Source organism: Sprattus sprattus (assembly GCF_963457725.1).
Source record: "Sprattus sprattus genome assembly, chromosome: 1".
NCBI classification, from domain to species: Eukaryota; Metazoa; Chordata; class Actinopteri; order Clupeiformes; family Clupeidae; genus Sprattus; species Sprattus sprattus.
Window position 1 is genome coordinate 59584738 of NC_137920.1, and position 27508 is coordinate 59612245.

Sequence of the window (27508 nt, forward strand, 5' to 3'; positions counted from 1 at the left end):
CAAGTGCATCTGCTGTTGAAATGCGGAGCTGTTCCCAATGTGAATATCTGGACTGGTTGCATATCATTTGTCATGGACACATGCTGAGAACACAGGCAACTGCTCAATTATGCATGAGTAGCACAATGGCATTCTTTTAGAGTTGCTTTTAGGCTTACTGCAGGCAGGTGGCATCTTCAACCTGTAATAACTGCCCCCTGCCCCCCTCCCCCCACCCATGATTATTGTGTGGCACGGCTTAAGTACACACTTTAACACAGTAGACCTGTGGGTGCTGCCAGATGGCAATGAGTAAAGGAAAAATGCCAACCGGTATCTTTGTATGTCAGACTATCAGCATTTTGTATATATAACTTGTGCAGATAACTTACTTAACAGTATCCAAAAAGCAGGGGATCGATGTAATTGCTATGATGACAGGCTCACAATCTGTATTTAAATGCCATGGGTTGGAGACTCACCATGTACTGTGATCATATTGGATAATTTAACACACAACAGAAAGAATATTGAAATGATTTGAATGGTTTTCATTTACTAATTTCCCTATTCTTTCTTAGTCTTCATGCACACCCAAGCACATGTAAAGTACATTGATTTCACCTGTGGGTACATTTCCTCATAATTAACAATTACATTTCTACATAATTACACATTTATAATAACATTTAATTAGCAAATGAATGGCAGTGTCTCAACTTAAGGTTAAATTCTATTTGTATTCTATTTATTTTATCTGGTATAGTAGTTGTGTATATGTCTTTTTATCTACCTCATTGTGTGTGTTTTTTGAACTGCTACACTCTATCTATCTATCTTCCTCTCTCTCTCTCTCTCTCTTGATAAAATGTGTGTGTGTGTGTGTAATATATGAGTCATTCACACAGATCTGTGTTTAGTTTTCTCAAGTCCGCAAAGAGATTCCGGCTGTATCTATAAGTTTGTAAAGAGTTAGTGGCCACGAGCTGGAACCTATGTTCAAAGATGTCTTCATCTCTTTATTCCCCACACATAGGCCTACTGCATACAAGCTGAAGGACCGAGATGCGTGCAGTGAAAGACACTAATGGGTGATTTAGCTTTTTGGAATGAGACTTGAAGGCTCTGAAGAGTTTTAGATAGACACTAGTTTCAGTCTGTGTTGTTGTATTATTTGTTGTCGAGTGAGCCTGCTACTAAAATAATGCATTTCTTTTGATAGAAGAATGAAGGGATTTGTCATTTTGCAGTGCTGCATAAGCATGTACACCAAACAACTCTTCAGTCTGCGCTTCAGGCATTTGAACGCATTGTTTTAAATTTCTTCAGGGCTGCAACAATATAAGCGACTAAACAAAAGTTCTCAAACACACACAAGAAGTACAGAATGCGCAGTCATATTGGGAAACCTTTTCCTTCAAACCTCTGGGTCATTTATATTTTTACATACAGTATATAAAATACTTGATGCCACTTTTATAGGAACGAATAAAGGGCTGACTATTTGGCTGTGACGATTATTTATACCTTTACTCAGCAAACTTAAACACAAAGAGAGTTTGAAACCTACATAAGATGAGACAGGGAGAGACGCCCCAGTTTCACCTCAGAAGGACAGCCTCATGTTTCGCTGTAACTGAATCTCGCTGGATGAGCGTGCAGATGGTTGAATCCCGAAATGGCTTGGCTCGTGACGATGATGGGAGAAGACTAATAAACCGCTCAAAACCCACTGTCTGCCTGTACATCGCTCACATTCTCATTTTTTGCTGCTGGCATTATATGAATAATTGAGGATGCGGTTCTTGGTTCTGCCATCCCCATTTCCACTTTTGCTTCAACCGGAGTGCCAGAGAATAGCAGTCGCCTGTGTGGGTTGGGGGAGCGAGGGGCGAAACAGGCAGGCTGCTCCTGCGACTGCATATCCTCATTCTGTCAAAGTTACACCTTCCCCTTCGTCGACCACGAGAAGTTCTCATGCAACTAATGCATAGGCTACCTCTTCCTAACAGTGGCTTCACGAAAGAATCCCAACATTCGATTGTCGAGGTCTTTTGGTCAAACTTAAGCAACTTATATTTTGGCTGTTAAAACTGGCTTATACTGAAACCTTACTACATAACGCTTTTGGGTGTGGAAACATGACTAGGCCTAGCTACTTAAGGCTATAGCCTACCTTGTCCAGCAGGCCGCATAGAAGAAGCAATTTACGGCTTGGTAAAGACAGCAACCTTTCAATCGGGTATTAATAATTGAGCCGCCATCACTCGCCAAATGCTCCATGTTTGCGTTTAACATCATCTCGGTTTACCTTTTGACATGCGTTATGATACCAACTGCGCCATTAATGTGATCAATAATTCACAATGCGCTTGAAAAGCCTATTTATTTTGCGCGCATGAATTCATAACTTAAACTGAATTGATATTATCTTGGAAGAAATTATACATTTCATTTATGTTAAGACAGGATCCCATAAAACCCTACAACTAATGCCTACAAACGAACCTAATTTTTCGTAAACTGGCTGACATTGCCAGATAATATACCATCAAAACAGTTTTAAAATACGGAATGGGCGATGGGTTGATGCAGAGAGATTAACAAGCATAAGCAGAAAAAAAGACTTTACATTATGCTAAAACGCAACATCAAAGCGCAGGAAAGAAGCCTGAGTCCCGCGGCGTGCGCCAAACAGAAACCCGATGAGACCGTCTGCATAGCCATGACCAGGAGGCAACCACGAGAGCGCGTCTCAGGCAATGCAACATGAGGCGCCTCGCTGCAATTGAGAGAGGTGAGGGAAAATGAGGGACGAGACTTCAGGTAACACAAAACACAGAGAAATAGAGGTTTACCTTTCAGGCACACAGTTTTGGTGGATTTTATTGTGAACTTTTCTTTGTTTTTCGTGATGAATCATTCTGTACCATTTGTCAATAGCTAGGCCTATCATTCCAAGCAAACAATAAACGGAAGGAAAGCCTATAGTATTGCCTGAGAAAAATAAAGCAAATCTCGAGATCAACTCTCGTCTGTTTTATTTAATGCTCTACATGCCTTCATTTGGTATAGAAAATTGAAGACGACCGGTGTTGCAACACACATGTATACAAATTGTGTGTTCTTTTTGGTAATGTGTGCGGAATGATCATGACGAAATGACCTTGACGAAAATGAATATCTTACCTAAGTTTAGGCTGCGATTTCAAAAAAGACAATTACTTTCACAATGAACCTCTGTTTCATTAAATTGTCTGGATCTGAACATATTTTTTGACAACAAATAGGCCGACTGTGACGCTTGCAATTGGAACTTTGTTAATGAAATAAATAGACTAAAACAGTAGGCTACATTAAATTCTTTTGCCTTTTTACAAACAACAATAGCTTAATAAAATACCTAATAATAACAACAATAGGGCCCTCATCCGATAAACCTGGGGAAAAAATAGATGAGGTGGCGTTAATTGCAAAGAAATATTTTGGTCGTTAAATCCTCACCTGAAGTTGTTCATTCCCCTTCATCCCAGGAGTCTGCGAGTGCCTTTACAGTCTCCAACAGCCCTGCAAGCACTTCTCCACTTGGTTTTATACCAATATACAATTAATATTGCATCATCATTATTTAATAATCCCAAACCCCACGACATAAAGCCGTGACATAAGGGCATTTATTATTTAATGAGGTCTGATTAAGGAACGCCATTTTGCATTTAAAGAAGCTGGGCTTGATTAGATGTTTTCATTAGACGTTTAGCCTCGTCAATTTCATTTTGGTATTTTCATTTAAATCGTGTAGGCCTATATCCCGTCTTTCTGTTTAGCCCAGCAGTAGAACGATGGGAAATCATAAATAAAACAAACCACTGAAAATGACATGATATGACCATGGAACGTCTCTTTTCCTAAGCATATTATGTATGCAAATGAAAGGAACCGAGCGCCATTAGTGTCGGTGTAGACTATATCGATGGACCATACAGCCTTTGCATGGCTAAAAATCACCATCCTGGTGGCAAATATAAATCAAATGGAGGCTGTATCCACCTGGTATTGCATTTTGTATCATTCTCAAAAACTAACATTAAATTAGGCTATTCAATCATTTTACATTAGATTAAAATATCAAACGCCTACAGTTAGCAAGTCGACGAGAACAGCAGACGAATTGTTAGAAAAAAAAAAAAATTATTAACTAACCTTCAGATTCACACATTTTTCTCGAGTGAAATGTAGAAGTGAGCAGGTCCTTATTCTCAGTGGTTCAAAGTGGTTTACAGTTAAGACCAAAAAATAAGCCGAGCAGCGTCTCTATGAATTCGATTGATGTACCCCAAAATAATGTAAAGATAAATACGCCCATAGGCCCATCCGATCTCATAAATATCTGTACGACAAAAAGACGAATTTAAGTAAAATACATAACAGCCTACGGAGTGACCTTTTTAACGATGTAGGCATATCTAACATAATGGGTTCAGCAGGGAAGTGTCAACACTTAATAACTATTCATCAGTTCCTGATACGCCTATATGGTAGGCTATAAGTGAACACTCATACACACTTCAAAACATAGCCTACGTGTGACAATAATGAAGTGAAAAAAGAGAATTAGTCTGGTCAATAAGTTTAAGAGGAGTCTGTTACCACAAGAGTCCAGAATCTGATCGGCGAACTTTCCCCTCTTGATTTCATGTTTAAACATTTATATCAACATCAAGCAGTGCGTGGTACTTCTAGACAACAAGTGATATAAAGAAGAAAAACGTTCAAGAGTTCTCACAAATTGAATTAATTCCATTTTAAAATATTCCTTAGATGTGAGTTAATGTGAGGCAGAATATTTCATCCTTTTCTGTTTTTGACGTTGGTTGCAAAACCAAACACGCACCACATTCTTTTTTAAGTCCAACTTTTCTGCAATGGCAGCGATTTTTTCTGACGAGGGACGCGGTTGTATCGCAAAATATGCTTCCAAAGACCGCTTCTCTGGTGCAGCAATGGAGGTGCGTTTTCTTTTTCTTTCGTTGCCACTGAAAAGATCTGGCTTGCTATTTTTCTCTCGGTAAGCCGCTTCAGCCTCCTCGAGCCAGGCTTGGAGAACCGGTTTCAGCGCAATCATGTTATTGTGAGAAAGGGTTAGGGACTCAAACCTGCAGATCGTGCTCTGACTCAGAGAGCCCACGCCGGGAATCTTAAGGTTAGCAAGAGCGGAACCAACGTCCGCCTGGGTCACCCCAAGTTTTATCCGCCTCTGTTTGAACCGTTCCGCGAATGCCTCCAGCTCCCTAGGATCCGATTCCACGTCGTTTATGCAGGACATTCCATTGTGAACGGACAGTGAATGGGGATGACTCATGGCCATAGCTTGATGGAGATGACCCATGGTCTGCAGATGATGCTGATGAGCTTGCGAGGTCATCACTGACGGGTCCTGTGGAGCCCCCATACCGCTGACGGACAGACTCGACGAGATATGATCTAGCAGATCCCCCTCCAACGTCTGGTTGAGGTGGTGGTGCGATGTGAGATTGGAAGGGTGGGATATGGGCACGGTGGAGGAGGTGGAGGTACATGGGACACTGTTCATGGTATGGTAGGTCACGTCCGGCTTGAAATGGTGACTTTTGCTGTGAGAGACAATGTCAGCAGCCGCCAGTGCTTCCGCGCGGGCCAGCAGACTCTCATCAAAGCCACCGAATATATTGCCCTGGAGCTGCAAGCAAGAATGCGCATGTAGATGTCAGTTGGGAATACTGTCAACTCAGGATTAAAAAACATTTTCAAGCACAGAGGAGAACCCTCCTCAAAGCACATGTCATAAAAATTAATATGAAAGCAGAGGCTTTGCTTGAATAGACATGTGGATGAGAGAGAGGGAGGGGGGGGGGGGGGGGGGGGGCGCATGGGAGGGAGGAGGTGAGAAAGAAGAGATGGGAGGAAAGAAGGATGAGACTTTTTGAAGAAAAAAACATAGTGCTGTCACCAATTTTGAATGTGTGCCTTCGTGAAGAATCGTTCTGAAACGTACCTGCGGGGCAGGTAAGCAGACGCGGCGCATGCCTTCAGCGCTCGCGTGAAGGCTTGAGTATTTGGGCTCAGATAGCGCCGGGTGCATACCGAGGTGCTGTTTTCCGTTTATCGCCATCATCTTCGTTGCGCACCTTGCAGGTAAGTGGCCCTGACATAGAGGCAGGTGCGGCTGTGTGCCTCGCGGCTTTCACTGTGGGCTCTTTCCATTGGCAGTGTCTACCGTCCACCCCCTCCCCCCGCCCTCAACACCACCACCATCTTTACTCAATTTACAAGTTGGGATCAGCAGGGAGGACTAGGCCTACTGGCTGAGTGCAAATGTACTTGCACTCGAGCCTGCATAATTATGGCTAATTATAGGCACCTTTTAATCGCCTATTTTTCTCGACATTGGAGCAGCTTTCAGATTCTTTTCAGATTTCATATTCCCTAAGAATCCATATCCAGTTATCATTAAAATGACTGTACATTGAAAATATATTTCCTTTCGTAAAATTGTCCTCTGTGTGTCCGGAATGAAAAATGAAATGGCTTATCATAGCAAGATTTTCGTAAAATTTTAATATAGCCCAGGCTCAGGTACTTTCTGAGTTCTATATTTAATGGGCTTATTTTAGGGACACCGAAATCGTTTATTATGTAAGGCGCTATTTTGTCATAGTCACTTAAACTCACATATTTGTTTTTACACTGATGAGTTTTAAGGCCCGCATTTATTTTGTGGAAACAGACACAGAGTGGCCAGCGACACTAGGTTATTTAACTGGACTGACCTAGAACTGGACTGACTATGGCGTAAGGAGGGTTTTATTTATGTGTGAACTTCACCCAGTGTGTAAAAAAGAGGAGGCTTTTAGCAACCACAAGTTGACGGTCATGATAATTATAATGATATTAGGCCTACATCTTTATTATCATTGTTGTTATTGCTTCTCTTAAAGCTAATTTACATAGATGAAAATACATATATTTCAATAGTCATAATGTCAATAAAGTGCTTAAACAGTAAGTAATGAACTGCACTTGTAAGTAATACTTTCCTATGCCCTTATCTTGGTCTGTCTAACCTTCCTTAGAACAGACACTCATGACACCAGTGCAGAACACCTGTGTTTATCTCTCTCTTTCAGTTAACAGTACATAGGCTACTCTTTCTGTGAGATTCATCAGACCCTGTCCCTGTCTGTATCTTATGGATACACGGCTCTTCTCTCTCTCACACACACATACACTCACACATGCACATATACATCAGTGGGAGAGAGAGAGAGAGAGAGAGAGAGAGAGAGAGGGAGGGAGGGAGTGTGTGTGTGTGTGTGAGAGAGAGAGAGAGAGAGAGAGAGAGAGAGACAAGGAAAGAGGAGCAGGGGCAGGCCAGTGACACAGCAGCACCAGATGATCCCGGTCAGCTCTCACATTCCCCAGACACTGAATAATGCAGCAGGTATGTGGCAGCTAGGCATGCCTTTCAGCTCTCCTATTCATTATACAGATTAAAACCCTACATTCTCTCTCTGTCCTAAACTGCTTTCATAGAGCCAGCACCTGCCAGGGAGTGTGTGCTATCTCACCGTAAGTCTAGATCTTGTCATAATCTTTCCTGTGACATTCTGAAAGGCTCTGGACCATGAAAAACCATTTCCTCACTCCAATGCAAGCTCAGCTAGTTCACATTCAATTCTTATTTCTAGACAGTAGGCTACTTAAGATTTCAAAGTGACTTTGGCATAAACAGCTTTGCATTACATAATGCAGCATATTTTATTAACACACATGCAATCAGTAACAAAAGCATGTATTCTCCTACTGCACTAGAGTAAGGTGTGCCACCACTGCACATAATAAATAAAAGCAATATCAGAATTTATATGACATACTAATGCCACTATAGTTTTTGTTTCCTGAATGTACCTTGTCATTTTTGTGAAGGTTTTATTAAGCAGGACTAGCTGCATGCAACTGCCTCTCTGCTTAGTTCTTGCATGGACAGTGTCAATGTGGGCTGGCGTCAAGCTATTACAGAACACAAAAGCACTGATAAAATTAACTTTCTCCAAAATTTCTACATATGGAGATCCTTAGAGTTTGGATGGATCATGTCAAAAAATACAAAAGCGTACCCCTACCATGTCAATAATAAGGCTAATTCATAGATTTGCATATTCTTATAAATGAAAACTTAAATCACTGATTTAACTATGTCTGTGTTTTGTGTTAGGGTCAGTTCATGGGCAGGAATTGGCTTTGAAGTGAGATTCAAAGGTTTAAGATGCGTAATCAGGTTTAGCTTGGGAATAAAAGTATAGCCTAGTACACTTCAAAGTAGCACAAGTCCACCCAATGGCAAACTTTCATGTTGGTATTTCTATTCGGAGCTCTTCATAGCATGCTCAAATAAAAAGGTGACCCATGATTGGAACTGGTTCACTTGTCAGCCACTTAACTGCATGTCCCAGTGGTGAGAGATGCATAAAAACATCTAGGCAGAATGCAATCCACAGCCCCGGATGCTTGTTGTTCGGTGTACACAACCGGGACGTAATTTGGTGGATATTACTGCATCCGCAGGCTTGTCATGGCAGAGCTGCGACACGCTGAAGATCTCACGATATGTTTTATTGATACGTTCTTGGTGGGATGTGACCGACACAGGGCAATACAAACGCGGCTCCGCTTCTGATGATGACCCTGCCATTGTTGCTTGCTTTTTGCCCTCTCCATTTCCACCCTTGGGCACAAAGACATACCCACACACACACAGACAGCATCACACACTCTTGAGTGCTCATCGCCCCAGCGACATGGGATGAGAGAATGACGAGGGGGTGCGGGTGTTGGGTTGACATTGGCTCCCAGGAGGCAGGGGGGGAATGGGGGTGCACCGCGGTGCTTACATTAAATCACATCCACTCCGAGTGGCTTTCACTTCACTTCCCAAAGTAAGGAGTGGCCATGCATTATTAAGGGACATTTGAATATGTCAAAGTCGCTTAAGCTAAATGAAGTTACACTCAAGCGGGAAGTTTACTTGGGTGGTCTGGATGGGTGTCCGTGCGGAGGGCTTCACCAGGGCTTACATTCAAGCGCCAAAAAACTGTGTGTACAGGAGTGAAAAATATTTGCTCAATGACACACCAGGCCCAAGATATTAGTGAGCCAATTTCCCTGCCACAATACAATACCCTTGAATATCCCAGAATGATTTTGAAAGACCCAGGGCAAATTAATGACATTGCTCAACCATGCCATTGTCCTTACTGGCATGTCCAGTTCATGTTAACTGTCCCTTTTTTCAGTTTTATCTTGTGTGATAACATCCATTTGGAGAGATGCATGTCAGTCATAAGGCTAAGATTAGTTTCGCCTCTCAATAATAAAGAAATAAATCACAGACAACAATTGGTTCAGGTATCATTACTGGAATGGTGTAAGTTTTTTTGATTTTTTTCTTTTCTTGTTAAGATGTTGAGATTCTTTTTCTTTTTTTTTGATAATTTCTTTAGGCCCAATTGGTTTTTCTTTCTTCTGTTTGTTGTATTCTTCATAATAAAACCATTCCTCCTTCTTTATTGGTAACCAAACATGCAAATTAAAAAATCATTTTACAAACAAAACTTAAAATACATCCACATATTCTGCAATATATAAACAGTAATATTTCAAACCTTCTCACTAAATATTTTATGCACCGTCCACCAAATCATGGTAGCACAATGTTTCAAAAATAAAGCATATCAGATCAATATTTTTGAATCTTTTCCCACTGAAATAGTCCTGCTATTAATATCATAGCAACATATATATTTTTTTCTGAGTTCACAAATTTCTCAGAAAAAAAATGTCATTTTTCATCCTGAAGTCATGTACAATGACATAAAAGGGTACAAAAAGCAGGCCATCCTAATTACAGAGAAATCTCGCTCCTATGAGATCGAAGGAGATACAGGAACGGGCTGGTGAATGATATGACCTAACCATATATCATCATTATCTTGTTAAATACAATATGTAAGTACTAATAACAAAAATATAGATATTTCATCAGGCTTGCACATTCACACTGGGCATAATGGATAGCCCTCTATACCAAGGGTATTTCAAAATAAGGGAATGAGAACCATGGGAGGCAGAAGAAACTAGAGCCATAACAAAAACATATGTCTCCATCACAGACCAGCATTAGTAGGGGGGGTAAATTATTATTTGGAAATGCAAGGACATAACCGTTACTGATAGGATGGTGGAGTTTTAAATAAGCTGCTATAAATAAGAAATTTAGAAAGGGACAATATACTTTTCCTCAAAATAATAATAATAAAAAAAAAAAAAAAAAAAAAAATCACACAAAAAAAAAAACCAATAGGAAACCATTTAGTCCCCGACAACTTCTACATTGAAATGGCTACCATGTAATAAAAAGGTATGAACAGTCATTCCAAATCACAACATGTACAAAATTTACACAAAAGCTCAACAAAAAGAGGCATGAATCTTGTACAAATCCAGCAGTCAGCTGATTATGTAAGGCCAAATAATGTAAAACCAAAACCATACATTCATAACAGCACTATACACAAGTCAACAATTGAAAACAATGTCTTCTACCCATCCTGTTCCAAAGATCTCTTTGGTATGGGATGACAGAATGCAAGTTTGGGATTCCTTTCAACACTTTACAGCACAGCTAGCTGTGCCTCAGTTACCATGGATACCGTATTTACATAGAGTGGCACAACAAGCATTAGGGGGTAACTGCAATGATAACAGGGGAGGTGGGTATTCAAGCATATAGTTTGAGTAGTAATCTAGACTCATCTGACTTGATTTTTAAATGCCACATTTAAGTTTTGCCTTCAATGCTAATCAGTATGTTGTCAGAGGAAGTGCTCACCTGCTAGCTCACTAAAACAATTAAGATAGTTTGGAGCAGGTGCACACTGAAGACATGTAAGGAAGAAGAAAGAAAAATCAATTTTGAGTCACAAGTTTGTGACGTAGCACTGCACTCTACTCAACGTGAAGCCTACAGCAATTTGTGTTCCTAATGTTTCAAACTGGTCTGTCTGCACAGACACAAGGGAATAATTACACAGGTATCAAAATGGTGTGGTTGCTCTTGCAGTGGGTTATCTTCAAGTAAGACACCTCTACCCTCAACAAAATATGTTTTTTCTAGTCAATGAATACTTGTTTAGACATAAGAGTATGACCTGACAGCTTTGTTTTCAAAGTTAGTAGCCTATCCCCCCCCCCTCTGAAAATAAAATTAAAGATAAAAAGCCACGTCAATTTATTTATTCCATCTTCTCCATGAGCGGCTTTCGCCATCTTCGTCCTCATCCTCATCATCCTCCTCCTCCTCTTCATCTTCAGCGAGCAGGGAGGAGCTAACATGTTCCTATGGAAACAGTAACAAGGAGACAAGTTACAGAGCTGTAGCAGATCACAGGTTCAAAGGTCACAAATGTGGTTGAAAGACGTACTGTTTTGGCCTCCTCCTTTGGATCCTCCTCTGACGGCTCCGAGGAAACGGATGGCAGTTTGGGTGCGTACCAGGAGATCTCCAGAAACCTGCCCTTAAACTTGGCTCCTTGATTGGCAGCCTGGGGACAAGAATGAAAGTGAATGCAACGGGCTAAACGGGCACCTTACAAAGACCAATAGGGGTTTTGGGGAGAGGATAATTGACCATTCGATAAATAGCAAATAGTGAACAAGTGAAGGAGTTCAAGAGAACTGCAGTGAGTCTTACATTCTCTGCCTCGATCCGCGACCTGAAGGTCATTACAACACTGGTGGCATCCTGATCCCGGAGATCCTCAACCTCACCATATTTCTGACACACAAAAAAATTCAAAATAAAAGAAATGTTAACGAGCCATAGGTGTATTTAAAAAATCCTATAAACCTTTACAGAGGGATTCTGAAACCATGGAAGAAATACCCTGTTGCCATTTCTTGGGGTCTGGGCTGAGGATAAAATAGAACAAACAAATCTCCATCTACCATACTTTCTGCCTCTGGTTTCCCCACATCTCTCCCTGATTCTCACCATGAAGTGTGGCCTCAGTTCGTCCTTCTCCTCCTTCGTGACTCCTTGAATGATGAGGCCCCGCGGCCGGTGATCCACCGACATGTTGTTGCCGCCTCCCCGGCCCCCTCCGCGACCTCGGCCTCTGCCTCTCCCGCCACGCCCACGAGTTGGAGGAGCCAATGTTGGCCGCGCCGCAGCTGCAGCCATAGCCACAGCAGTAGCTGTAGCCGGGATCAGTCCCATACGCGTTGCCTGAAGACAGACACACACGGAATTTTTTGGTTACGGACAACATAACCGTTTCTTTGGTTTAAAAGTAGAGAGTGTATGAGTGTGCATGTCTACTGTGTGTATGAGTTTACTGTGAATGTGAATCTATAAAAGGCATCCAGATCACCACTGCAATCATGAAGGTTCTTTCTCTGGTTTAACTGTTCACTGTTCTTTTCTAACCTCAGTTTCCGAGGAAATGAGTGAGACAAAGCTAACTAAATACATGCATCCAATTCGCTGAAACACCTACAAACACTGCAATGATTGGGAAGGAGAGTAGCTAAACTCTGCCCTGGTCGTGAGCTATATAACCCACTGGCCATCCATGCCCCACCTCATATGTGCCTCATGAAGTGACAGAAAGAGAATAAAATTAAAATAATGATGATGAATAACACTAACACCAACCTCATTTCCACAGGCTTTAACTGTTATGGAGCATGCATGACCTTTGAAGACTTTTCTTCAGAACTGCAACCCCCCCCACCCCCCCCCCCCTCCCCATTAATTGTCTTCCCTCTCCTTTACAGGAAAAGCAGCTCAAAGTTTAATGCCATGTAATGCTTGAGTGTTGGGCTGCTGTACGAGCTGGCTCGTTGAGCGAGGGTCCTTTGGGCTTGGTAAGTGCCTGTAGTTTAATGTGCTGGAGAGGGGTAAGGCCATGCATATTTCACACACACTAATTTAAGAACACCAGTGGTGAAAAAACTATGCTCCAAGTGTGTGTGTGTGTGTGTGTGTGTGTGTGTGTGTCACACTCTTACTCTAACACAAATATGTCTTCCTTGTTAGTGATGCATGTACAGGGTGACTGCATTGGCGGAGTGCTATGGTACATTTACATTTGTTTTCCTCGTATTTAGAGTAACTCAGCGCATGCTTTTCTGTAGGACATCAGAAAGAAAAGGTTACACCACAGGCCTGACCATTACACTATGCAGCACAAAGACACGTGGGCCCTAGTTTCACAAGTGCAAAGATGACAGGAAGGGACAGAACTTAAAAAAATTAAAGTAAAAAAAAACAGTTCACTAAATTGCTCATGGCTGACTTCACTTTTAACACTGCAGTACCATTGGTTTAAGAATCAAGCATCTGGCCACCACACCCTCCTATTTATAGTTCACTTCACCACCTTTTTTCTTGAGAGCACACACATATGCAGCTGCCTTGCACTTCCATCAAACAACACATAACAATGACTGTCTGGCAACAACCTCACAGTCTGTAGTACTACTGTTCTTACACCAGGGCAATGTGTGCGACAGAGTACCCATGGTGTTGCACTAAGGACTCACTACTCTTGAATTAATAAGCATATTTTTGAGGGGGGGGGTATTTAGAGATAGCTGAGCGGCCTGCGGCTGACCTCGGCATGCAGCTCTGCCAGCTTCCTCTTTAGTGTGGCCGTGTCCTCTCCGGAGCCTAGTTTCATGTGGATGTCCAGCTCTGCGTCTAGCAGCTCCTTCTGGGCCTACAGACGTGGCATTACACAGGCCATACATCACATTCACAATTCATTGAAGTAAATTCAAGCATCTGGCATAGAAATAATTACTGATGTTTAGTGCATGGTTTTACATAAGGTTCATTTTCAAGATTACTTCATACCTTTGTATTCGTTACTACTCAGTTATTCATTTGCATGTTGCATTATAGACCCTGAGAAAATAAATGTAAAGCCATCTTGGCTGGCCTTGATATATCAGTTATTCACATGTTTGCTACCCAAAATGATCTGATACCATAGTAGTCTCAAAGGAAACCGTCCCAAGTCCTCCCTGAAACAGTAGCTCCACCCTGGGGGAGAAAAGCTCTTACGTCAGTTTTGTTCTTTGACTGGTTGTTGTTGCCGTTGTTGCTGCTGCTGATGTTGTTGCTGCTGCTGATGTTGTTGCTGCTGCTGCTGCTGCTGCCGCTGCTGCTGTTGTTGCTGCTGTCTTTGTTAGCTGCCGGTACCACGGCTGTGGGCCGCTGCAGTGCCACGATCTCCGTCTGTAGCGCCGAGATCATCTCGGATAGGCCGTTCAGTGTCTTAATAATGTTGGCCCGCTCCTCCGGCTTCATCGTCCGGTTCGTCTCCAGTCGCGTGATCAGCACCTGACGAGTGGGAAGACAAACACAGAATGAGCGACAGATCAAATCCCTTAGTGTAAGGGCGGGCTCAGAGGGTCTTACTCCATTTTCTCGCCAGCATCCCTCTGTTCTTCCACCGATTCGTGCACCTCCCTCTAATGCAGAGCTTCAGAGTACGACCATTGTGGTTGCACAGGCGCCAAAAAATCTGTCAAGTGCGCCTAAATATTTTCATTGATTAATCTCCCCCCACCCCCTTTCTGACAGGGAAGGAAAAGCAGGCTTCCTGAGCTCGTAGAGCTAGTAGACCAAATATAACTATGCTCTTTTCTCTGAAGAAGATTCTTTATACACGTCTCTACAGCTGGGCCTAATGTAGTAAGCAGAATCAGTTTATCCCAAAATGAAGATGAGACTGGTCATCCAAAATATATTCTCATACTATTGTATAAAAGGTGGGTTAGGAAGCACATGCTTAGACTTTTGCTTGGGGCCCCCAGAGTCTTTAGAATCGTCCCTACTCTTCCTCTGACCCTAATATTCTTCTTGCCTGAACGCATGTGGACAAAAAAAAAAAAGGTAAGTGTGAGAGAGAGAGAGAGAGAGAAAGTTAGTCTGAAACTCTGCAATGTCAGCTGATTAAAAGATTTTAGCAACATTTCCATCACAGGAGTCTTTCCATCACACATGCCATTGCACTACGGCGAACAATGAGGCAGCAAGAAGTTGGACTTGCTGGCAATAGTCAGGCACATAGAAAACATAACCTTTCTAACGATAATGTGCACTCTCTCATTTTCTGGACAGCTCTTTTGCCAGTTGAAGGTTCTTTGCCAAAAAAAAAGCATGTCAACATGCTCTTCACTCCGCCTGAAACGGCAAGGACTGCAGATTATTCCTGATGTGCTAAACACTCTTTCTGATGCACATCTTGTGGCAGGAATGGACCAATACTGTCTGGCAAAACCAGCAAGATTTGGCAGAGTGGCTGAGTGGATCTTCCACCAGGTCAAAGGATCTTTAGTGGCACTCATTTCTTTCATGTGTTTGTAATGCAGGAATTCACTTCTCAGTTGGTCAGCTGGTTGGATGAGAACACTAGCATCCCTCTCAGCCCCACTAGCCTCTTCTGACCCCTTCTTTGCAAATTTGATGGCTGACAGCAGACTGTTTAGATCAGTTTTCCTTTTTTTTGTCCCTCCTTGACCTTCCTCTTGTTGCTGATGCTGCTCTCCTGTTCGGACCGGCTCCACTGGCTGTAATGAGGCTTCATGACATGTTTGCAAAAGACGTTCTTTCTAGGGCTGTCAGCGTTAACGCGTTAATCTATGAGATTAATGTGACCGCGATTAACTCGTTAAGATATTTTAACGCCGTTAACGCAACTTTGTTTACTTCCGGTGTGCGGAATTAATTTACACGTCAAAGAGGAGTTTTATTTTGACACACGCACACAGTTCCCTGGGTGGTCTGAGTTCGTGCCCCCCTCCTTCTCCCGCTCTAACGTCACTCTTCTCCCTGTCACCTCTTCTTCCCCTGTTTCAAATCTTTTATGGAAGAGGTTTGCTATCTATTTTCAACCCTGACATGCTAGGTCTCGCTAGCATTTATGCTAACATGTTAGCTGGGCTAACTAGCTACCTGTGTGGGGCATGACCGTGTTTCTAGCATTCTCTGGAGGGGGAGGTTGGAAAACTCAGAAGCCAGAGCCGAACAGCTAATTCATTTTGGTGTCGTTGGTGTTTTACAGAAGGTCACAACAAAGAACAACCGGCCATTAATGTTTTGTCCGAACCAGAGTCTGAAGCAGTCAATGTCACAACTGTTCAAAACTAATCACATATTTACGTACGTTTTTTATGAATAGCCTGCCTTTATTGAACTCGGACAGCAACAGATAAATGCACTTGTTTACACAAACAAGCACAAGAGCATGAAATCAAATTATTCACATTGCAAGAACGGAATGAAATAGCCTACACATTACACACGACCGGCATCTGCCAAGCCTTCACGTTGTATGCTACACCGGAGGAGGCACAACAAACGAGAAGATCTTTTTCTTTCTTGCGGCAACGATTGTTATAAAACTACCATCATAGTCCAACCATCGAAGTCTAATCCATGTTGTTGTGGAGAACAGCCTCATTAGAATCTGCATCGACAACGTAGCAGAAATATCTTTACAGTAGATTTCCCTTCGTTTATCCCTCTCCTGATGACATTTTCTTTTAAACTTTCCATGATGCTTTGCCAATAGAAATCGCGTTGTCACAAAAGTTTTTTCAACATTGTCTAAAATACACGCTGTCTGGAGTGAAAAAAATATTACTAGTTACTAGTTTAAAAAAATATATATAATAATTTAATCGCGATTAATCTAGATTAATGAATTTCAAAATGTGAGATTAATTAGTTAATTTTTTTTAATCTATTGACAGCCCTAGTTCTTTCACTTCTTCCTCCATTGCAAAAGTGTCTTTGAACCTAGGATCCAGATATGTTGCTGTATTAAGGACAATGTTCAGCTATATGTCCTCATATCTTGAGGAAAAATCAGATTTTATTTGGTCTTTCATGTCACCTGATATGATGCTTTCTCCATCCCTCTTCTCCAGACAGGAAAATATCATCCATTTCAGAGGCCATTTGAGAGGCAGCACAGAAGGCAGTTTGGGTACCTTTTCTCCACTTAGCGCATCAGTTAGGTCACTTATCGGGTCAAGTACATTTTTATTTAAGAAAGTTGAGCCAAGAGAAAGTTGAGCCAACGGAAGATTACACGAGTAAATACAAAAGTGTAACGACATAACGAAGATAAGCAGAGACAACTTCACGTAGGCCCTAGGGTATCGTGGTATATCGGGCAGTAGACGTAGTTTGTTGATTGAGTGATCCACGGTCGATTGTTTATTTTCTACGAGATCAGCTGGGAGCTTCAGTGGCTGCTAGCAACGTTTAGCTATCGCTGCTAGTTGAGATTCAATGGTGTGTCGCTGGTTTCCCTGGTAACGGACAGACGGTTAGCAGCTAGCCCTGAGTCTACTCTACCTTCTGATTGACGCTCTTTGCCCTGCCATCCACGGACATCTCAGTGTGACCCATCTCTCTGGACCATCGAGGTACTGGGCTCCAGTTTTATTGAGTTATTATCCTGACATTACACACACATACATAACAAGGCGCTCCTTCCCGAACTGAACGGCATTACACAGACATTCGTATCGCTCACACACACCGCCAGCACAGCGGCTTGCCGGAGCGGCATTGAACTCTGTGGATTGACAAATACGTCATCGTACGTATTCTGAACTGTGACCATCGACTTTTGAACTCTGAACTCGTACATCTATTCGGAACACAAAGAACTGTAAAATACATTGGGATTGTATTGCCATATTGTTATATTGTTATTGCATTAGTTAAGTTGTTTATTGATTGTATATTCATAGCAAGCGTGAACGAGAGAGTGATTGGGCATTAGGCCACTGATATTGAATGGGTATGAAAATAGTGTAATAGTTATTAAAGCAAATATTTAGAGTAGGTTCATTGAATGTATCTATTTATAATAATTAATATTAGTAAATATCTTATTTAATACTGAATGTTCTCCGTTGGCTCAACTTTCTCAAACATTTTTATGACCTGGTTAGGTGATTTTCTTCAATTTTCTTTTTTATTTTGGAAAAAGCAATAAACAAACACATATTGCAATGTCAAGGGATTCATGTTTTTTCCCCAGATGTAGAAAATCAACATGTATAGTAAATTGCTATTAGTGAATTAATGGGGAGATAATCGATAATCGAATTGAAAAAATGAATCGCTAGATTAATCGATGCATCGAAAAAATAATCGCTAGATGAATCGTTTAAAAAATAATCGTTTATCCCAGCCCTACTGGACAAGCTCGTCATAAATGTTGTCCAGGTCTAAAGCCTTGCCTACTGCCAAATGTAGATTATGGCAAAAACAGGGTATCCAAGTGTAATTTTCAAATGCCTTTTTGTTGTTGGGGGCATTGTCAGTAGTTATACCAGCCATTTTTGACATGTCCAATCCCCATTTCACACACACCAACTCCTCCAGCGATTCATGGATAGAATCTGCAGTATGGTCTAAATACAAAGGGGTACATCCTAAAACACCAGGACTGCATTTCCCAGGTTTCTGCGACGTACTAGATTGTGAGTGCCATGTATGCATCAACTGCACTACTTGTCCAGAGGTCAGTGGTGAGAGCAAATCAAGGCTGATGTTGAAGTTGAGCCTGAATAACCCGATTGGTCTCAGTGTACATCTTTGGAATTTCATCGTTCATGAAATAATATCTCCCTGGCATAACGTATTTCACGTCCAACGCCTGCACAAGATTCCTAAATCCAGTTGTTTCGACTGTGTATATTGGCACCTGATCAGTACAGATGAACTCAGCAACTGCTCTGTTTAACCTCTGCGCATCTTTTGAGCCCCTTTCATATTTCCACTGGCTGTCAAACCCAGCTGAAAGTGAACTATGACTGTGTTGCTGCTGACTCTCCTGGCATCTGTTTGACTGTCTGTGGGAGTGGGTGGATAAACAATGCTACATTTACTTGCATATTGACAATCAATGCGTGCAAGCAGCCTGACAGGGAGCGGACCAGTAAGTGCGTTCTGTTTCCGTACTATTTTAATGAAGTATCGATACTAAAAATAACGTGAGGGTACCGCGGTACCTCTGTAGTATCGATACACCATGCAACATTATACACAATGTACAGTTTATATGTCCCCTAATGTACATATAAACATAGCTGCTTTGTTACCTTCTGGCACTCAATCTGCATCTCCAGAATCTCCTGTTTCTTTTTTCTCATCCCTTGTTGCAACTTCATTGCTTCCTAAAATGAAAGAAAAAAGTAAATCAATGAGCTAATACAACTAACCTTTCAGGAGTGTCATCTCCCTCACAGCAGTGCTCAAAGTCGTCAACTAATAAGTCCAATAATGAGGTATTGCCATCGTGGGTCTCATTCCACATGCTAGAGTTAATTAAACTCAATTATGTAAATATAATTTAATCAAGATTCGCGATGCAACAAAGGCTTTGGGAGGGCTTCTACCAACACCCCCAAAACTAAAAGTTGAGCAGACTCGCCTGCTTCTTCTTCAAGACCTCCTGCGCTTGAAGTGCTTTGGCTGTCTTCCCCAGGGACTTTGAGGACGGCTTGAGAACGGTGCGTGTGTATGGCCCTTTCAGATGACTTCCCCCTGCAGACATAGCAGCCTTTGGAAAAGGAGAAACAGACAAAGGGACTTTGTTTCAGTAAAAGGAAAACATTATCCATCTATACTCAAGACCTATTTGGTAAAGCCATGCAAAAAAAAAAAATACAATACAGTGTAGTATCGCAATATTTTATGTCACGCTATTTTATCGACATTTATTAATTATTTATAGATTCAAATTTTATTTAGGTAGATTCATCTACTCTGAAAACATTGCTTCTTAAATCCACAAGACGAAGCAAAACCTTGTTTGTTTCTTGCGTCACGGCGGAAATTGGAAAGGAAGTCCGAGTTAAAGAACAAATCTACTGCGACATGATGGCCGCTGTATAAGGCCTAATTTATGCTCATCGAAAGCGCAGGCGCAAGAGGCCCTTGCAAGGCCCTTGCGGGTCTTTTCACGTCTTGCGTGCGTTGGGCGATTTTTCTAGACTTGCGCCAGGGGGGGTATTTTACTGCGCAAGGGGCTCTTGTGTATCTTACGTGCTTACGCGTTGCGTCTAAAACTGAGTATGCCTGCTGGCCCCTTAAGAAACATGGCGTCTGCCTTCATGTCCAGAATACGTATGGCATTTTTATAATATGTGAGAAATAAAGTATTAAGTGTTGCAAAATTGAAGCAGTTTCATAAAATTTTAAGAATCGCAATCATTTTGTAACGTAGCCCAAATATTGTGATGGTATTGCTATTCATATGCATTTATATTTACAATTGTTGAACACAATACTATGACCCCTACTCCATGCAGACAGAAATGTCCCAGCTCTACTCCAGCTCATTGTGTCTGTGTTTTGTAAGTTCTACTCACTGTGGGCAGATCTGGGCTAGTACCCTTCGGGTCAGATGCTCCCTGGGTCACTGCGGGCAGCTCTGCCCGGGGTTTGGGGAAGTTCTTATTCAGCACATAGGCCCCTGGGTTGTGCTGCTGTTGGGTTGAAAAGGGAAAAAGAGAATAAGAGTTTTGTGCAACATTCTTTACACTTTTGTTATTCCACTTTATCACTTTATCACTTTATTTCCCTTACTGAAATGTCCTCAACCCAATGCCCACAGCCCGAGCTATGTTAAGCTATGCGTTTGTCCCACTTTGACACACTCACCTTGTGTGTTGTTGTGTGTTGCGTGGCGAGACTGGTGCCCTGGCTATTGCCTTGGCCCTGCTCCTGCTGCCCCCCAGTGGGCTCGCGGTGCCAGTACACCCGGATGAAGCGGTTGTTGAGCACTGCCTCAATGCTGGAGATGGCTGACCGGGCCTCCTCGTTGGAAGTGTACTGGATCAGGGCGGCCTCCGGGTCACCCCCAAACATGACCTGGGACAGAAATCAACAAGTCTTTAGTAAAAATAACATTTAAAGCAATGATGAGAACCAAACCCAACCAGGCCTTGGGAGGTGGAGATGCTAACAGATTGGGAGAGCCTTTATTCTCTCGCTCATACAGAGAAGATGGCAAACCTTGGTGATACCACGTCACATGCATAAGAGTACAAACAGTCTAGAAAATACCAAATACCACAGACAAATAAAAAACTGTCTTCAGGAAGAAAATGTCACATATTTTACAATCCCCCAATGACCGATTTTATTTAGTTTCTTGGATCTTTACATAATACTCTTCCCAAGATCAGCTAGAAAAACAATAAAACAAATTATAAGACGCAACTGAAAATATGTACACATACCTGAATATTTACAATCGTCCCAAACTTGCTGAAGTGCTCATTTAACTTAGTGATATTGTTGAGGTCCCGTGGGATCTTCCGGACCTCCAGTTTGGTGTTGACGTAGTGATTTTTCTTGGGGAAGTTGGGCTTATGCTGCGAGTTGAAATTCGACCTAGGGGCAGAGCAGCAAACACTTAGAACATCCAGTGACATGACATCTTTAGACAGATCTCATCAAAAGATCTCTCTCACTAAAGAAAATAGCAGAATAGTGATCTTATCTCCAACCTATTCTTCACCTTTTAGTGAGACACTTGCTAGCCAGGGAACAAAGCTGCACAGACAACTTCTGACTGATTTGACCAAGAGGCTGTCAGCACATCACGCACAATCATTGCTATTGGAAAGGTATAAGCTGGGTTTTAACCAGGGTTCAGCACGCTGTATATGTGCATCCGTTCATGTTGTCCTGAACCAGACAACTTGCCATGCATTGAACGTGAAAAACTGCCAACACTATAAAATAAAAAGCCACCGCTATATTCATAACGTGTGCATGTCTCTGACTGAGGGCCTCATTTACTAACATTGCGAACGCAGCTTAATCTGCGCCTTTGCCAGACCGCAAATACCGCACAGTATTTTGCATTATATTTATCAAACAAGCACAACGTTGTGTCATTAGCGCCTAACCCCGTCCATTAGTGTTAATAGAGCCCCGCTAAAATAAGGTAGACATAGACTGCGTTTTCCTGCCACCATAGAAAATGAGTTAAAATTTGAAATAGGGCTTTGGGTTGACGAGCAAACTAACCCGGGTAAATATACGTAGATTCTCATAATATTTCTCCGTTAAGCCCTTCCGTCCACACTAAAAGTTGTGATCACTTTAAATTCAAGACTGTCTTTTATTGATGAGCTGATTTTGGGAAATTAAACTTTTCAGCTAACATTGAGTTTCTGGGTTTTTATGGTTACCCCTCAGGGTGCCTGTGCAGCTTCATATTAACGAGTTTATGTTCACAAGTTCATATTCACACATGAGTGAATCACACACAGGCAACTGCAAAACTGTTAAAATGGTTTCCTAAGCTAGAGATAGCTAGGATAGTTAATAGCCAGGTTAACTGCTCCATAGCATCACGTTAAATAGTCTGGTAGGAATACACAACACCCCTTACTTTAAAACGGCGTATTCCAACACTGAAAACCATGCTTTTCAAAAACGCTGCCCTACGCTGCCCATTTGAAAACTGGACTTGTAGTGTGGACAGGGCAGGGGAAACTGAAGTTCAGATGTTCGGTTGCCATGGCACTTATTTTGGTTAAAACTTTAAAATAAAAACATGGAAGGTGAAATGAATATGCTGCTCTGTCTACAATTTACTTAGTTTAGTTAGGGTACAGTCTAGAAAATACCACAGACAAATAAGGTAAAATAGGGTACTTTAAAAAAGGGTACTTCGAGTACATGTGCTTTTCCTGAATAGACACGCGTTACTCCTACGCAGAAGGCGAGCACTGTAGCCTATTTGGTGTGGGTGAAAATACGGTTTAAAGTAAACCATACAAAGAGCTGCGATTCTGGGTAAGACGTGGCCAAACAGCTAGCTGGTGGGACACTTTTGTATTAACTTCTTACTAACCAAGAGTAAGGTCATGCAGGGACATATCAAACTGAGGCTGTAACGTATCTACCGAGCGATAGCGAGGTTGATACGGCAAAGCCGAAGAGGTTGTTTATTATATGGCATTTTTAGAATAAATGGTAATTGTAAATAGAAAACATGTTGTTTTGTTCAGCTATCAAGTCTTCTCACGACACAGTGTGTTTCAGGTTTCAGGTCAGACTTGCTAACTTCAAGTTACAATGATCAATAGAAAACGGACAACAGGGCTCAGCTTAAATGGCTTTAATTTACAGTTAAACACAAGGTTTTCAAACTATAGTAGTCAAGTCTTCATCATCACTTTCAGTCCTATAAAGTATTACCCGATATCAAAATGTTCGCGAATTCTTGAGTCTTTATTCTTCAACTGTCATCAACTGTCATGGTACCACGACATTCAACTGGTTTACTGTTCTCAGATAATTTCATAATAGGAGTCCTGATTCTATCACTACCTATAAATACATGCTCATGGCTGTTGATATATCTCTAATTTTTAAGGATGTAATGTTTAGTACTTGGTATCACTCATTTTTAAGATGACACTTATCAGACCGCAGACCGGCAAGGACGTCAATACGCGGCTGGCATGACTACCCATTAGCCAATCAGAATGCTTGTACTGTCGTTGCCATATAATAAATGCCTATATTAAATTATATATCAAATATAAACATTTTAAAAAATAACATTTCTGATGTTCGTGTTTTTCAAATTTCTTTCTCATTCAGTAGCTGATAAGTCATGCTTAAACACCTCTTGGTTTGTTGCTTATACATAATTAGGCGCACTTTACGCGTATCCTTCCATCTCATTGCGACGAACACCCACTTTCCCTTTGTACACTCCCAGCAGCGGTAATCTAAAGTGGGCCTCCTTTGTAAATACGGTTTTATGTTTTCACCCGCTATTTTACGCCTGAAATTGGCACAATCCTGTTAGTAAATGAGGCCCTGAGCGTCTTAGGAGGTCCTTTGTCCCAGCTGTCCTAAAATTCGAACTATGACTACACTGTTTTGCACTATACATCCTATCTACACTGTACATAACTGTATTGTATTGTCTGTTTGTATTGTGTCTGTGTGATTAGTATCGTATTGTCTGTACATAATGTCTGTAATTATTGTAAATATGAGAGCTGCAAGATACCAGGATTTCCCCACGGAATTAATAAAGTATTTATCTATCGATCTATCGTTCTATCCATCTCAAATAAGAGTCTAGCTGTGACAGGCTACAGCTCTGACTGGGGACACTAGCCACACTCCATGCCTGTACTCACTTGTCCATCCAGGGCTTCTTGGGATGAGGGCCATCTGTGGAGCTCACAGGCCTCTTCCTGCTCTCAGCGTCAGAGCCAAACCAGGACTCGCTGGTGGACGCAGCACTCGCCACCGAGGGCTCCGTCTTGATCACTATGTTTGCAGCTGTAAAGACACACAGTGACAATTTGTTCACTGACATAATCAAAAAACTGGAATAACAGAAAATACTACTCATTGCACACAGAATTGAGACACCAGTATAATTTACCATCCTTCAGTCCATTCACTGTTAAAAAGAGGTGTGCAGTGCAACATGCACTTTTAACTTCGACATTACAGAGATGGAAATTCTGTTTGAACTATGGCATATGTGCTAACTAACATTCAGTACCTCGTGAACCCTGGCCTTCATTGGAGGTCAGTCCTATGAGATAGGGTCTCTGGGTCTGGATCCGCGGGATGAACTGCCGGTACTGTGGTCGGCTGGTAAGGCCCGGCGACTCTGGGTTATACGCCTCCGAGTCATACGAATCTGATGAAATAGAAAAAAAATATGGGTTGGCTATTTGGGATACAAATTTGAAATTTGAAATGTCTGGGTCAGAATCTGTGTTAGATACAAACAACCTTAAAAACAACAAAGGAGCTAAATACTGACCCCCCCCCACCCCCCCTCACTGACACTGAAACCATTACAAAAGCTACTCTACTGCTGCCATGTTTAAAAGTCCCTCTTGTGCAACCCAATGAGAATAGCTTAGGTTCTTACATTCAGAGAGAGAGTACTGAAGGTGGACAGGAAGAGAGGAAGAGGAGCAAGAGGAAGAAGGAGGTGTGGGGGGAGGTGGAGGAGGGGGAGGAGGTGGTGGAGGAGGAGGAGCAGCGGGAGCAGGAGGTCCCACTCCAGGAGGGGCCAGAGTAGAAGAGGAGGAGTTCCCAGAAGGAGGAGTGTCAGTAACACTGGCTGCAATCAGCAGGGGTCCTACAAGACATAACCCACACTCAACCCATACAGAAGGCATAACCCACACTCAACCCATACAGAAGGCATAACCCACAATCAACCCATACAGAAGGCATAACCCACAATCAACCCATACAGAAGGCATAACCCACAATCAACCCATACAGAAGGCATAACCCACACTTAACCCATACAAAATGTGGACAGATCCTGATAAAGCATGACCCAAACAGTGACCAAGGGATTCATAACATTATCTACTTGACAACGTTTTTGGATTGATGTTTGTGTTTATGACAATTACAGGGTTCACGCTAGACTTTTTCTTGGCCGGACAAATGTCCGACGCTATTCCAGAATATCGGCCATTTGGAATGTCTACCGGACGTTATTCACTAATACCCTAATTAAATAACCACCAAAACTCCAAATGAGAAACGACACAAATGTTTTAAAAATCAGGAGCTTCCAAACACTCAAGTAATTCTGTCAATCCGCAAAACTGATTACTTGGGATGTCACGTTTAGCCATATGATACACCACTTTCATTTGTGCCACGAGTGCATCTCTTTTAGATTTAGTGGCGTTATCGCAGTGCACTCTCATTGCACTTTGCTGCGGTGTTAGGGACATAGCGGCTCTGTGGTCAGACGACTCGCTATGGTCAACTAAGGCAGATCTTTTTAAATTCATGGAGCCTTTCGTAAAGCCATTTAACTTGCCTGCTCTCTCACAAATGCTACAGAACATTGCGTCTCGACCATCCACCTTTTCCGACCTTAGCCAACGGAATTGCTCGAGCCATTCAGCTTTAAAACTCCTTTTAAGTTTTTTGGCAAGCGCATTTCCTAAATCCGTCGGGGCCTCGGATGATGTACTTGGAGTCGAATAATTTCTTGACGAATCATTAGGCCTATCAAGACTATCAGTTGTCTTTTTGAAGAACTGACCGAGAGACGTCTGCTTAGCCTTTTTGATATTTTGTTTTGTTTATTTTAGTGAACAGTTTTTAGCGGGGAAACCAGCCTGCGTGTGTTGCAGAACCTCGACCAGCGCATGTTCCGAATGCAATCCAAATCTGCTTTAGAACTTTTTTTTAATTACATAGCAGGCTGATTATATTCAGGTTTATGTTACAGTTGTTTTGTTGTTTTCATATGTTACTGATTAATCATAGCCTACATACATATTTTCTATCGGACATTTGGGCCGTTTACATCTTATTATACCGGCCATTCATGCGTTCAATCGGCCAATGTCCGGCCATAGCCGGCTAACGTGAACACTGGACAATTATCTGTTTTCCCATTCTGGGCTTATTAAAGCAGTCTGTACCCCGACACTGACTACTCTGCCAACCTGTGTTGTTCATGTGACTCCACTCTGCACATTACAGTCGTTTTGGTTTGCTTCACGGCACATTTGGATGGAGTGGCAGCTTGCTCCGGGGATTTTTTTTATTTATTGTATGTTGCACTTGGTTGTAATTGTGTGCATCCATGCATTAGTAAGTTACCTTTGTACCTTGTAATTGTGTGTTTGTTACAGTTTAGCTTGTTTCATGATTGTTACGAGGAGTGTCACACAGCAGTATGGCACTATTCGTGAACTCGCTTAGCATAAGCGGCCAACGTACAAATACGAGTGTTACAGGGTTTACCTTAGTTAACTTTTGCGCGGTCTTTCATTTAGTGCAGGGCTTCCCAACCCATGGGCGGCGGCGAAAATGTTTAAGTTTTTTCCCCCCACAAATTTTCCAAGAAGAACTGATTTTTATTTGAAAACAATATTAATTTGTGCTGTCAAAGTTAATGCTTTAATCTATGAGATTTTTGTGGCCGAGATAAATGCGATCAAATATTTTAACCCAGTTAACGCAACTTTGTTTACTTCCGGTGTGCGTTGACCCGTCACGAAACCGCCGAGTGCCTGCAGTCAGTTAGACAGGCGAGACCAAGACGGTAGTGGGAGATGGAGAGAGCTGAGGGATTGCGGAACGTTTCTGTTTAAGAGGCAAAATGACGGAACAAACGACAAAACTAAAGTTGCATGTAGCATTTGTCAAGCTGAATTTAGCGATCACAGAAGCAGCTAGTCTTGAAGTTATCACCTTAATGCAAAGCACCCGACAGAAAGCAGTCCCAGGTTAGATGGACGCCAACCCACACTCCACAACTTCTCTAGAAAAATAACTATACCAGTCCGTGAAAAGGTTACCAACGCTGTGGCAGTTTGGGTTGCCGGTGACTGTCGGCCCATCAACATAGTTGAA

The 27508-nt window shown here is 42.0% G+C and overlaps 2 protein-coding genes across 3 annotated transcripts in view; both read right to left on the reverse strand.

The window, feature by feature from the left end:
- Nucleotides 1-4807: 4807 nt before the first annotated feature.
- On the reverse strand, nucleotides 4808-6133 carry pou4f3 (POU class 4 homeobox 3; the record flags this gene model as incomplete). Its single annotated transcript, XM_080834753.1, has 2 exons — nucleotides 4808-5698; nucleotides 6014-6133. The coding sequence occupies 2 exons, from the start codon at nucleotides 6131-6133 to the stop codon at nucleotides 4808-4810; spliced, it is 1011 nt and encodes a 336-aa protein (XP_080690879.1).
- Nucleotides 6134-9495: 3362 nt separating this feature from the next.
- Nucleotides 9496-27508, reverse strand: part of rbm27 (RNA binding motif protein 27) — a 31063-nt gene continuing 13050 nt past the window's right edge. The window contains exons 8-21 of one of the 2 annotated variants that reach the window (XM_080850807.1): nucleotides 25041-25253; nucleotides 24663-24803; nucleotides 24289-24433; nucleotides 21355-21508; nucleotides 20774-20983; nucleotides 20482-20598; nucleotides 19542-19670; nucleotides 19210-19284; nucleotides 14144-14422; nucleotides 13692-13796; nucleotides 12068-12301; nucleotides 11768-11851; nucleotides 11499-11618; nucleotides 9496-11413 (exon numbers count right to left, since the gene is read on the reverse strand). In XM_080850807.1, the coding sequence (XP_080706933.1) occupies nucleotides 11306-11413; nucleotides 11499-11618; nucleotides 11768-11851; nucleotides 12068-12301; nucleotides 13692-13796; nucleotides 14144-14422; nucleotides 19210-19284; nucleotides 19542-19670; nucleotides 20482-20598; nucleotides 20774-20983; nucleotides 21355-21508; nucleotides 24289-24433; nucleotides 24663-24803; nucleotides 25041-25253 (2114 nt within the window). In that variant the 3' untranslated portion in view covers nucleotides 9496-11305. The remainder of the gene's footprint in view (nucleotides 11414-11498; nucleotides 11619-11767; nucleotides 11852-12067; nucleotides 12302-13691; nucleotides 13797-14143; nucleotides 14423-19209; nucleotides 19285-19541; nucleotides 19671-20481; nucleotides 20599-20773; nucleotides 20984-21354; nucleotides 21509-24288; nucleotides 24434-24662; nucleotides 24804-25040; nucleotides 25254-27508) is intronic. The other variant, XM_080850808.1, reaches the window with a different exon arrangement.